This window comes from Mesitornis unicolor, unplaced genomic scaffold (genome assembly GCF_000695765.1).
Source record: "Mesitornis unicolor isolate BGI_N332 unplaced genomic scaffold, ASM69576v1 scaffold49634, whole genome shotgun sequence".
NCBI lineage: Eukaryota > Metazoa > Chordata > Aves > Mesitornithiformes > Mesitornithidae > Mesitornis > Mesitornis unicolor.
This window is the reverse complement of record NW_010181719.1, coordinates 7,033-20,213: the sequence shown is the minus strand read 5'-3', so window position 1 is coordinate 20,213 and position 13,181 is coordinate 7,033. Positions and strand designations below refer to the sequence as shown.

At 39.1% G+C, this 13,181-nt stretch overlaps 1 protein-coding gene across 1 annotated transcript; it reads right to left on the bottom strand.

The window, feature by feature from the left end:
• Window positions 1-343: 343 nt before the first annotated feature.
• On the bottom strand, window positions 344-11,442 carry LOC104539858 (beta-mannosidase-like; the record flags this gene model as incomplete). The annotated part of the gene is made up of 6 exons (XM_010183497.1): window positions 344-454; window positions 3,454-3,629; window positions 5,918-6,041; window positions 8,663-8,833; window positions 10,746-10,851; window positions 11,348-11,442. Coding segments are annotated over 6 exons (783 nt in total), but the record flags the coding sequence as incomplete, so codon positions are not given.
• Window positions 11,443-13,181: the final 1,739 nt, after the last annotated feature.

The window sequence follows — 13,181 nt, the reverse complement described above, 5'->3', positions numbered from 1 at the left end:
TGATACAGAAACATCAGCATGATATATCAAGTTTAAAAGTGGGGGTTTTTTTCATAAGATCAAAAATTTAAAAAGTAAACACCTTTTCCTTTCTGAGGTTTGCAACTAACTGTAAGCCTTCCTCCAGTCTGAATGCAAGTAAAGGCATTTGTACAAGCTAAAGCTACCAGAAAACAGGTAAACATACATTGGGACATTGAAAAACCTCTTGTTTCTCATTAGCATTTTCACATGCATACTACAATCCAGGAAAATATTTAAGAGCTCTAGATAGCTGCTATGCAGAGCAGATGTCCTAACAGTAGCAGCACAATGCCAGCTGTAATCAAGCTGAAGGGCTCACCTTTGAAAATTTCTCAATTTGGTATCCTGCCTCCATGATGAAAGTTGTTGTCATGTTGTATCCAGTTTGCTTTCCATGTCCATTTGGCCACCAAGCCTCCACTGTAGAACTCTTGAACGTACAAGACAGGGAGTTAGAGCAATGTGTATAAAAGAGGCATAATATGCACCTAGGGGCTCGGACATCTTTGAGTGAATTCCCACAAGTATAATGAGTTTCTGTGACTCAGCTGAACCATGGTAATTGGGATCCCTCCAGCTGCAGCTCTATGGTAAGAATTATTTAAAGAGATAAGTATGATTTCTTCTACAGAAGTCCAGGCTATTACTTCATCTTGTGTCCACAATGGGCCATGAGCACGTGTACACATGCATGCATATGTCTAGTTGCTACTCCTCAGCTGAGGTACACTGACAGAATATCCCTCCCAAACTCAAATATCTGAGTGCCAGTAATTCACTTTGTTCACTAGCCTCTGTATTATACTCCTCCTCTCATTGACCCTTCTACCTATCATACTCAATATTGAATACACAGAGGTGACACTTTTCAATTGTGACCTTGTTAATATGTGACCATACTGACTGCTTCATTTATGTCGAGCTTTTAAGTCAAATGGTAAGTTTCATTCTCTCTTTTCAGTGTTTTCTGCTTTTTCGCTATGCTTCCTAATCACTTCATAAGTACCCCATAATTTTTACAAACATAAAAACCTCCTACCTTTAGGATGACAGAATGCTTTAATTTTCTCATTTTTCTAGTCACAGAGTAATGTTTATATCTTCATTCCAGCAGCCTACTTCTGCTGCTCAGTCCTATTGCCAGCATTTGCCAGTTGAGTGCACAACACAGAGATCGTGGAAAGAAAGCAATAATGCATGCAACCAAACAATGGAGGGATCAGCGCTGAATAGGATCACATAAGGAGTGCCTCAATCTTTTCAAATAAAATGAGGCCAGAAAGCAGCCCAACAATATGTTTTGCTGTAGCCCTACTTGGACACAAACACAAATGTATCTACCAATGCTTCAGCTTGCCCAATACAGAATTACCATAACTGCTTGTGCAGAAGTACTAATCTCCGTGTTGCACGGATACAAATGGAAGCACAAAATCAGTGTGAGTCTCAACAAGGGAGCGTTCACAGCCGCCTGGCACAGCTGGAATGTCTCATTGGCCACTAATGATGTCATCCCCATGCTCACCATTAGCTGATAAGCAAAATGCTGTCATACTAGCAACACAGCACTCTGTGTGGCAATTGCAGGAAGACTGCTACGCATGTTGGGTTAGACACACCACTCAAACATCTACTGACTTCACAACATCATCTAAAATAAGCTCTCAACTAGAAATAAATTTCTGGTGAGGTCTCACTATTTAACGTGCACCGCACAAATCTGTTATACAGAGTAAGGGCTCTGTTACACTCATCAATACATAAGAACACATAGCATGGCCTTTTGCAAAATCAGCTGATGTGAATTCATGCAGCAAAGCCTTTTGTGTACAAAGAATAATAAAACACTGTTGCCTCTGCTCTGAAGGAAGTGCTTCCTCACAAACTTGCAGTCATACCCCACTAACAGATTTCTTCTGAGGTTGAGGGTGGGGCAATTAAAAAAACCCAAAATAAATGTTGAAGTGCCTGCTTAATGTAATCCCTGAAAAGGCTAAGCATAGACTAATGATTGTTTTAAATGAAACTGGGTATTTGTAATTGCTCATGCAACTTGCATGCCAGATGACAACAGTAACAAAAACCATATGTTTGTATGCTTTTACGCTTTCATGTCAAATCAAAACAAAGCATATATCTATGCAAGTCACTGAGGGTGCATACTAGAACGTAAATTCCCTGCTTGACTTTAGCACATGCTTTTTCTCCACTCAAAAACTGACAAGAGAACATGAGAATATATGCGTAATGCATTCGAACTGGGGAAACAAATGCAGAGTTACACAGCAACAGTGAAAATCAGTAGAGGCAGTAACATACACAAAGGTTTGAGGACCGACTCTCAAACATTATTAACTGCCAGAACTGTCAGAAGATCCAAATTCCTGTTGACAGCACATTGCTCACCCTTAGATCTAACTGTGCCCTGTGGCAGTGAAGCAGAAGGCAGTTCCGGTTACACTGCTGGCTCCACTGGAGAATATCAGCTGCGACTCCCACCCTGACCACTGGCCTGGGTCTGCAGCTCTCAGGTTCAGGTCTGCACAGTCAGCCCTACCAGGGCCCTGATCTCGGAGCAAGAAGCCAAGACAAAGCTCTTTTTGCCACGCTGGACTCACTGCCTAAATTCAAGACACCTACCTATTTGTCAGCTAGAACAGACACGCATATTTTCTTCATCTCTCAAGCCTCTATATCTTTTCCTATATTACACCTGTATGATAAAACTCAACAGTTTCTTAAAAAAAACCACAAACAAAACAAGTTCTACAGAAGTGAATAATATTGGTGAATTCAGTCTGCCAACAGATAGTTTTCCAACATGATCTGAAGGTAATCAGACCAATTCTTTCTTCTTTCATCACTGGGGTGTATAACCAATTTATTTTTCAATTGAGTTCTCTACATATTAGAGCATCCTTCACTGCCTTAAAATTCCTCCTGATTTCTGTCTGTCCAAGGGACTACAAGCCATCGTAAGCAAGTACTAGCCCACAAAATTTCCACCAACCTTATTGCCAGTCAAGTTCTTTATAGGGCTCTTTTGCTTTTATTTACCTGAATGAGTATCTACTGAGAGGTTTGAGGAACATATCCTCTCTTTCCTGGGGAGAGTACGGTATCCAAAGTTTACCTACCCAAGTAGCTCATTTAACAGTGGCCAGCAATGATGTTATCATTTTGTTCTGCAAGTAAGACAAAGGCTTCATCACCTTTTTGACACTGAGCTACGTAGCCCCACGGACATGAACTTTTAGAAAGAAAAAGAACTGTTCTCCTGTCCTGTAATGGGTACAGAAGTGTTGTTAAAGTCAGGAACACAGTAAGGAAGGGGAGGGAGACCTAAAACTGGCACAGAGGCAGGAAGACACATCGGAAACCAGAGGAAATATTTTGCAGTTGGCTTGGCTTCCACATACACCTCCTTACCTTGTTGATGTTTACAAGCAGCACAATGCTGCCTTCTCCAGGTTGAAGCTTCACACTGAATGTCTGCTGTGTTTGCAATTTGGGAATGTTCACAGTCGCAAGACCTGCAATTGGCTTGGAGATGACTACATCAAAAACAGACTCGATTTCAAGACTCCACTGCTGAGCACTCTTGACTAAGTGAAGAGCAAGAAAAATTGGGAATTTAGGAATTGTGTTTATATACCTATTAGTTAACATGATCTCTCATCAAAGAAACAATTCAAACACCTCAGATTAAATTTAACAATTTTCAGGTTGCATTTGAACTAGACCTACAAAGTTAATCTTCTTGGTTAGTCCATGTGATATCTCTGTTTACATTTTCTGATTCAGAAGAGAAATACATAATATGATTTACGTTTTATAACTCTGGCTTTTTTCATTCAAAAGCCATCCAGGTTTTTTTCAGAGTTCTGTACAAAAGTCAGAGACCATTACACCAGTCACTTCATTAGAAAGATTTTTTTTTTTCCCCACCAACTCCCATAGACATTATATTTGCTTTTAGTCAGCACTCGTATGAACATGGTACTCTTTGGGAAAGATCGTAATCACAAGGCAGTACAATCACTTTTGTGGATGAAACAAAAACAGTATTAACAGAAAACAAGCTGATTTCATCCCAGAGTCACTAGACAAAATGAATGGAGTTATGCTGGGGATGAATTGGGCCCACTGTGTCTAGACTTGACAGGCTGTATCTTTATGTCCCTTCTGCTATCATAGTGTGGTGGAGAAAACAAGTTAATGACTTCCCTGAGGTTGTTGTACAGTTACTTCAGGCGGTTCTCTCCTTTACAGAACTTACTGAGTAAGGCAAGCCAGGATCAAGGGTACTCAAGATTAATGTGTAAATTTCCCATTAACTTCAGCAATTAAATTATCTATCTACAAACACAGCCTGGCTAATCCTATACTGAGAGAAGGAGAGCTCCCTCCCAAAGCAAAGAATTACATTCAGTTCTGGTGTGATTTTCACTGGCATTTGTAGAATGAAGAGCAATGAATGTGTTCCCAAGTTCATATTACACCAAACATTACCCAGGGAAGATCAATTCTCAAAAATGCTGAAGGGGTTAAAAACCACCCAACCCACCCCACAGGGGTCAGCCATTACAGTGTGTTTTCCCTCCCCTCCAAGGGCATATAGAAATTCCAGCCCACTCCTTAACTGGGTGATGTACTGCGGGGTCTAGGCACAGAGATCAAGAACAACAGATCTTTTACAGACTCAGTGGTCAAAAGGTTATGGCACCAAACCTGATGAGCAATGTAACTCCATAGGCAGCTTAAATTCAAGTTGTTCATTTACTCTTTATTTTTCAAATGTTATTATGTTTGAAAACTAGTAAGCTTTGGCTCTGGTTCCAAACTACTCCGCTGAATGAAAGAGGTTTGGTCTCCCTGCTTATCCAGAGAGGAAGACTTTACCTACCAGAAGGTGGAGTTGTGGGAATGTGGGAGGGACCAGCAAAGATTTTTACTGTAACTAAATTTTAGAGAGCACACAGAGTCTGTGCTGGGGCTTTCCATGGAAATTCCAGTCACGTTAATTCTAGCTAAGACCTGCAGCTATTTCAGGAAGCTTTAAAAGCAGCCAGAGAGTGACGTCTTCCTCTTTTATTCATACTCAACAACTCTATTCCCAAGAGCTGAAATTCAACCCAGTGCAGAGGACTCACTTGCAGCCTTTACTCCACTGAAGACTGGGCTCAACAGGCAGTGAAAGCAAGCATGCGGGTGGTCTACAATGGGGCATGTTACCGTTTACAGAAAGTTTCAACAGAAAATGAACTACTTTTGCTGAGCTGCAGTGATCTTCAGGACAAAGGAGAGGAAAATCAAAGACCACATCAAGGAAGAAAACCGGTTAGGTAAGTTAGGTTAATGCAGGAGGCTATCCTCTCAAATTGCAGCCTTAAATTATCCTTGCATAGCACGACTGCTCTTCTCTCTCAGACTTCATGTTCTGTCCTGAAAACTCAGCGTTCTTGAAACTCTGTTCACTGTGCATTTGTCTTCCCAACACAAAACTAAATTCCCATAGCAGCTTTGCCTTTGATTTAAATGGAGTTGAGACAAAAGTGAGACATATTTATTGGGCGTCTTGGTGAAAACACATGCCAATAAAAAAGAAATTTTTCAGAACAGTATAGCTAATGTCAGCTGTACTATATATATTTCTGCTGTTTTTCAGGGATCTTCAAGCCAAAAAATACTCTGAATTCTAACATTTTAATCACTATTGTTTGAACTGCAGTACTGTTTCAAGACCTAAAATGGTGTGCTGTGGTAAGAACTACACACAAAGTCATAATAAAACAACAGAACCTTTCCTAAACTGACAGTTAATTGAGCTTAACAATAAAATGGTTTGTATTCCAAATGTGAAACAACAATAAAAAGTAGTAACACAACTTACCAAAGGAAGACGTCAAAGAAAAGTAAATCAGGTGATAATGGTTATAGGCCTCAAGCCTAACATCTTTCCAGATTCCCTGAGTGGGAAAAGAAGGGCCCCAGTCCCAACTAAATGAACATTGCTCCTGGAAAACAGAATGATTGTGTTACAGTTGACTATTTTTCACACAGACATTGATGCTGTGCCAGAAATAAAATTATTTTCTATCTAGAAATAAAATATCGCTATGCACTGAAAAAATATTTCCAATTTCCATAAACCCAGGAGACCCTACAGTATTTTTCTTATTTCTTGATCAGAACTCTGCTGCTACTACTTATATCATATTAAAGATACAATTTTGTATTAAACATCCATGTATAGAAATTTTTTTTATCAGAGAGAGAGCAAAACACCACTTAGCCCACCACTTTAAAAAAACAGAGAGTAAAGATCAAAAAAACAAGCAGCAGGTGACTCTCAATTCAGGTCTGAATTATCTTAGTTTGTAATGTCAGCATTTAATTGCATAGCTAAAACACTAAGTAAGCAGAAAACTGAGCGCTACAAATGTTAAAGTACTCTAAAAGAACAATACCAAATTAAAAATTGTGGGTATATCTGAAATACTTTAACCCCTATTTTTTGTTGTAACACCAAAGATTAGTATAAGGAAAGAGAAGCACACGCCTGGTGCATTTGTGTAGTTCAGTCATGTTCACTGTTTCTCCCTTCTTTGTGGTTCTCTCACACAAAAACAAAGGGAACAAATACATGGTTGAGAAATAGCTTAGTTCTGGTTCTAACATCAGAATAACTGTCAGAATTATAAAATGCTGGTCAGGCAGAGAAGTACCTACACTGCTTTCTATTTAGCTGTTTTCAAACCTGATCAAACCTCTAGTTAACAAATCCCTTGAAGACATCTATTCAGCTGCCCTCCAAGCTTCACACAGCCCTGGCCCGCAAAGAAAATACAACAGATCTCCTTAAACTCTTGTACAGTGACCTACAGTTCTAAATTTAGAGACTAACAACTTACAGCCGAGGCATACTAATTTTGGCAAACCACATTGCACAAGTCTGGCCTATCCCTTGCATTGCTGGAGTCCGCCTGCTTGCCTATCAGGTTGCAAAAGAGCCTTCCAGGAAGCAAGCACTGTACCTATTTCAAGTGTAAAAACAGGGACAACACATTCTTAGAAAACAAGTCAGACTGAAAGTAATTTTCCCTTTATAAAAAAACAAACGAATCACTGACAGATTGCTAGGTTTCACTAATAATACTGCAGAGACTGCTCTCAGAAATAGTATGTCAAAAGAACAATACGCTTGTATCACTGGCGTATGCTACCAGTTAAAGGCTTCACTCTATCACAAATTCCAGTTAAGATTTCGATAAGTTTACTGCATTCAAATGTGTAAACAGCTCTCCATTACCTTAAGATGGTAAGTGGTCAGCTTACTTTAGCAATGTCCTCATATGTTTGTTTACTTCTGAATGTGACACCGCTGCTGTTGTAGCCCTATACTTGGAACTAAAAATGTTTCTGGAAATGTCTGGAGCGGCTTCCAAGTACAGTCAAACAACTCCTTTGAGGAAAAGCACTAGGGTACTTTCTTACAAATTTAAAGGAATAGTTCAGTAAAGCACAAAATAATTTCTGCTCTATAAATAAGATTACAGCTGTTTAAGTGCCTTCTTCCTTTCAAGCTCCTCCCTGCACTGATTTCTAAGAAACAGTAGACTCAGAAGAATTAATCAACTTTCTAAACTGTAGTGAAAATAAAAGCAGCAGCAAGTAGTAAGAAAGACAGCATCTTAATCCTTAAGTATCTTGCCAGGACAACATGAAGTCCACCTTTCCATTAACAAATTTTAAGGGAAATTACATCCAGGTTTAGATTAACAGGATTCTAGTATTTTGGGTTAGTTGTTTTTTTTGAGGAGATGGCTCTAAAAAGACTTTATTAAAAAGATCAGAAATAATTAACAAGAAAGGCATTTAAGTGGACACAAACATGCAAAAACACCCAAAAAGAGAAATTTCAAAATAAGATCACCTAGACATTGTCTCTAGCTGCTGCAAAGCTATCAGAAATGCATGAGATGCTACTCAAATGACAGTTTGCCTTGAGTATGTTTTAACAGCAATGAAGTCATGTCTTAAATCAGAGTTTCTGAGCTTCATTATTACATCGTTGTTTTCAGTGAAAATGTACACAGTCAAACTTCACACCACCACAGTAAGATGAGAACAGGTCCCCTGCTAGATAACGCTTCTTGGGACATGCTAGAGCTGCCCAGTATAAATAGCACAGCACATGAGCAATAGCAAACACTCACCAAGATGCTTGGCTGAGATTTTTACAGCCTTGGCAATATACACTGGTATATGGGACCATGAACTCTATTGTCAGCATACACTGCTAAACCCACCCAGTGGATCAAAATGTAATGATTACACATTTCCCAATGCTATCCTGCTCACTTAGCGGCAAGTCTCCTTGCTGACTCCTTGATGAAAACAGCTTTTTAAACATTCTTATCACCCAGATATGAAGCCTGGCCTTCTTATGCCTCTTGTATTATTGACATGCTAGATTACAGGTTTCTTGGCAGGAGACAGGAGAAGGAAGCTGCAACAAAAAATATGCCCTACTTATAAAATGACACTGCAGGTTTCAGAATACAACTGTAAGGACAGAATGTGGTGCATTCCTCTTTCCAAGCCTGAAGCCAGAGACAGACAATTCTGCCCCTACCTTTCTGATGAAATTAGCGTGGCACTCTCCTTTCTGCACAGGTGGAGGGCACGCCGGGGGGACACTGTATGCTTTGTGACATCTGCTCTGCTCTGCTGCATATGAAACGGCTGACAAGAAGCGGACTTCGACAAAATTGACCTCCTTGATCACACCAGTGATATCAAAGCTCTAGGTCAAGAAAACAGAAAAAAATAATTACAGTACTGGTATTTTTAATGAGATTTATAATCACCATTATATTGGGATTTCAATACCATACATATATTATTCAAAGGCATTTGAACTACAGTCTCAACAGGCTCTGGTTTTGACGGAAAAGAAAAGCTGCTACTTAAGCTGAAAAAAGAAAATAGGCAGTAACATTCTAGATAAAAGGAGATGTTTCTGGGAAAACCACTTTCCACATACTGAGTCCTGGTTGCACACAGAAGCACCTGAAGGATAAGGATGGCAAAAGAATCTTTACCCTCCTTCCTCACGCAAAACTCATCTGCACCTTTCGAAAGACACCTTGTTCCAACTCAGAAAGCTGGTCTGTACAGAAGTCCTTCCAACTCATGCTGTGCTGCCAGCTTACCTACCACAAGGCACTGAGCTGCCTTTTGTGTGAATGCTGCAAAGCTGGATTTCATGCCACCTGCACTCTCATCCCCACAATGTACAGATACGCATTCTATGCCAGCACCAAATAAAGTATTTGAGGGCTTCCTCACTGGGTCACAAAATCCCCTTCAGGCTGGACAGAAGGATAAATGTTTGGTTTCAGAACTATCCCATGCTATCAAGATAATATGGTTCCAATGGCTAATGCCCATTTCTTCTGCACAGTGCTCATTTGTGACAAGCTAAGTCTCAGCAATTTTTTCCAACTTGTGAACAGCCTGGCTAGCATCATGTACGTCTGCAGCATACAACAGAAAATTACAAAGGAAATAGCATAACCCGTAGAGAGCCTTCAGAGAGTGCTTCCTGCAGACGTAATTATCATGTGGAACAGGTGAGCAAAGCAGAAGTCTGGGTCACAGTAATCCTAGATTCAATTTAATACAGTTCACTCTGGGTTTACAGTGAAGGCCATTTCATGAACTGTTATAATCTGAGACAGAATGAAGTTGCAGTAATAAGGGCAAAATAATATCTCTTCAATTCTACAGAGCCTGCTACTGGCAATCCTTTAGATACTCTCCAAATAGTAAATAATTACAATTTCATAACAGCTCTATGAAATGTCTTATTTCACAGATGGTAAAAATAAGTCAGAGAGAAATTAAGTGAACTGTCTCAGGTCACACAGACCCAGGTGGCTGAATCTAGCTCTCATGTCTCAGGCCAGTACCTCTGCAATAAAACCTGCCAGAATGGTAAACACCGAGATACGAATACACCAGATTTTCTTCGTAATTCAGTGATTCCACTAATGTTCTTCCTTTAGCTTCTCCTTTTTTTGATTCTTTTAAGTGAAAAACAAGGATTGTCCCTTATGCTAGTACCTAGAAAAAGTTTATCATTTAAAGCTATAAAATCAGTTTAAATGTTTTTACCACTCTCAAGATCATTCCATGATAAGTACTCTCATGCTGACATAGGTTAAGCCCCAAAATGCAAAACAATGTTATCAAAAGCCCAATATTAACAATCAAAACCTCTATATTATAAAAAAGCAACCATGGAAACACTTACAAAGGCTTAGCAACACATGCATTTTCATTTCAGTATTCACATGTAAACCATTCTAATACCAATTAGTAAGCAGATTTACAGCTAATGTAACAGATTTAAGCTTATGTTTTCTTGGAGTTGCAACAGATCCCAAGAAGAAAGACTTATATTATTAGCTGAACTGATCCTCTTGATGGGTTCACTCACTTAGAACAAGACACAGTCACCTCTAGATCTGACCCTGTTGCTATTGAAAAGGTAAGTGCAGTTCTAACAGTTATCTGATTACACATGCAGTCTTCAGGTCAACACTTTCTGTATCCAAGCACCTCTTTTTATGTGTACTTAAATGCTTCAATGTACTTCAAAAGGGCTTTGAAGAAAAATCAGAAGCACCTTCAGAAATAAACACAGTACTTACATATCTGTTGAACATGTTGTCTGTTCTCCCAAGAGTGAGATTGTTGATCAGGATCTGTGCTACTGTATCTACTCCCTCGAAAACCAAATTCACTTTCTGCCACTTTCTTCAGAAAATAAAATACATATAAAAAGCTGTCAGAATATGTAGAGTTAACAACACACAGGTGACAGACAAGATAAAAATGTATGTCACCATTATCTTTAGCAGCAGTTGTCTCAACTAGCTCCAAAAATGCTTGACTTACTGTGGTTACATTATACCTTTAAATAGTCAAATTAAGATGTCAGTTGAAGTGGCTCAAGTCTGCCACACATGTTCAGGTACCCACCAGGTACCCACCCACCAGGTGGGCCAGCTTCCAATTAGCCCAAGTATTATCCTTCCTTAGTTGGCAATTCATAACTAGCCTTTAACGATTAAAAAAAAGGCAAAAGCAACTACTGAAGTGTTCTTTAGCAACAGCTTTGCAGCTGCACACCACTGCATAATTTGTTTTAATAGATACAAAAGTATTAAGCAGATTTTGAGCGGATGGATTAACTCACAATTCTGCATGAAAGATGGCACAGAACTATTCCATACATATCTTTACTGCATACCTGATGTCAAAAGGAGCTTTGAATGTCCTGCTGTAAGTCCAGTTTTCCAGTGAGATCCATCTGTACATCACATCATTAAATCTATAGTATGGATCCTAGTAACAGGCCAACAAAAGGAAAATTACAAGACTTATTTAGTAAGAGTGTTACTACATGAAATGCATCATAATATCCATTAGATGAGCACTTCTTATTTCAGACAGTCTGCAAATGCAAAATCCACCTTAGTTACTTAGTCCTGATACTTCTTTTCACTTTTGAAATAATATGTGAAAGCAAAGCTTTGGTAATGTTTGACTTCACTTATATAGGTCAAAACCTGTTTCCTATAATCACTCATACTAAACTAGAGGGAGCAGGATTTGTTTTTACATAAGAAATGACTGGGCTGGAAATCTAACAAAAAAAAAAATCAAGACAGCTTGTGACTTAATGAAAGGAACAGAAACATGATTACCCTCATAATGATGGAGAAAGTAAGACTAATAGGATTTCAGGAGGCAAAGAAACAGCCTTTTAGGCCTCTAGGGACAGCGATGAACAAATCTCTCCAGTTTAAAATAATTGCAAATACTCCAGTTGTTTCTTGTCAACTAGTCTTGATGTGGTAAGGCTGAATGAAACTGTAGTATTTGAAGGGAGGGAGAAAGAGAAGAAGCAACACGGTTTGTTTTATAAAATTAAATTACTATTTTTGAGAATAATGCTGCATTTATACCAAACGTGTTCTTTTCCCGTTAGTCACACTACCCAGGAAAAGTAAAAGGCACAGTTGGTCTAAACTACGTCCTCAACCTTTTTTGCTTCGTGCTGTATTTATTACATTATGCTGGGTCACAATGTCCCTCATCCAGGCTGAAGGAATCAGTTATGTGGACGTGACAAGCCATGCCTTGCAACTCATACAAAAGCGGTGGAGCGATACTGCACAGTGAATTGCTTTCCCAAAACAAAGACCAATCTTTTCTGGACTACACGACTCAAACCCAGGTAAACGAGAGCACAGCTGCAGTACGGTTCCCTTTGATTCGAGTGTTCTACAGCACCAGCACATCAACTGTCTGCTCTCAACAGCCAGATTCACACTGAAGAAAACCTGCCCAGCTTTTTTTTTCTTCGTGCTGAAGCTCAATTTTTCTCACCACTTCAGGAGTCAGTAAGGGCACTAAGGACACTTCTGGATTTGAAATCATCTGGAAAACATTGTTTCGTATCTCATAATTATTTTACAAGCAACAGGGTCAGGTGCTGTAGTAGAAACATAAACCTGTTTACATAGCAGACCAAGATCCTAACATTGAAGTGACTCTCCTCAGCAGCAAAATCTCTTCTGGAGTCCCACGGCAATACAAATATCATGTCTTGAGCCAGTACAAAGGGAAAGCTGTTGCCTTGCCTCTCTCTATATGTTATGCTCTATCTATCAAACTTCTTACTGCAAGGGAATAAGAGTCAAGAAGGAAAAGTCTCGTCATCTCAGTAAAACTGTGACCTCTGTACTGGTAATACAGTGTATTCTCTAACAGTTAAGTCACCGTGAGCTTACCAGAACAATTACTGAATTTTGAGATATTCATACCATTACTTTTATGTGCAAATGTTATGGAGAATATATCTCAGACTTTTATTAAGATGCAAAATTTAAGGCTAATGAATACCTATTAAAATGCAAAATTTAGGCTCATAAAAGAAACTCCATTAAGATTACTGTATTGAGACACCAAAAGGCAAGCGTCAAATGTCAGAGACCATGAAAAATCACAATATGTCCTTTAAAAGCACATTTTTAACAACTGTCTTTCTTTAACATTATATACTGTTTTTTTAAAGGCTA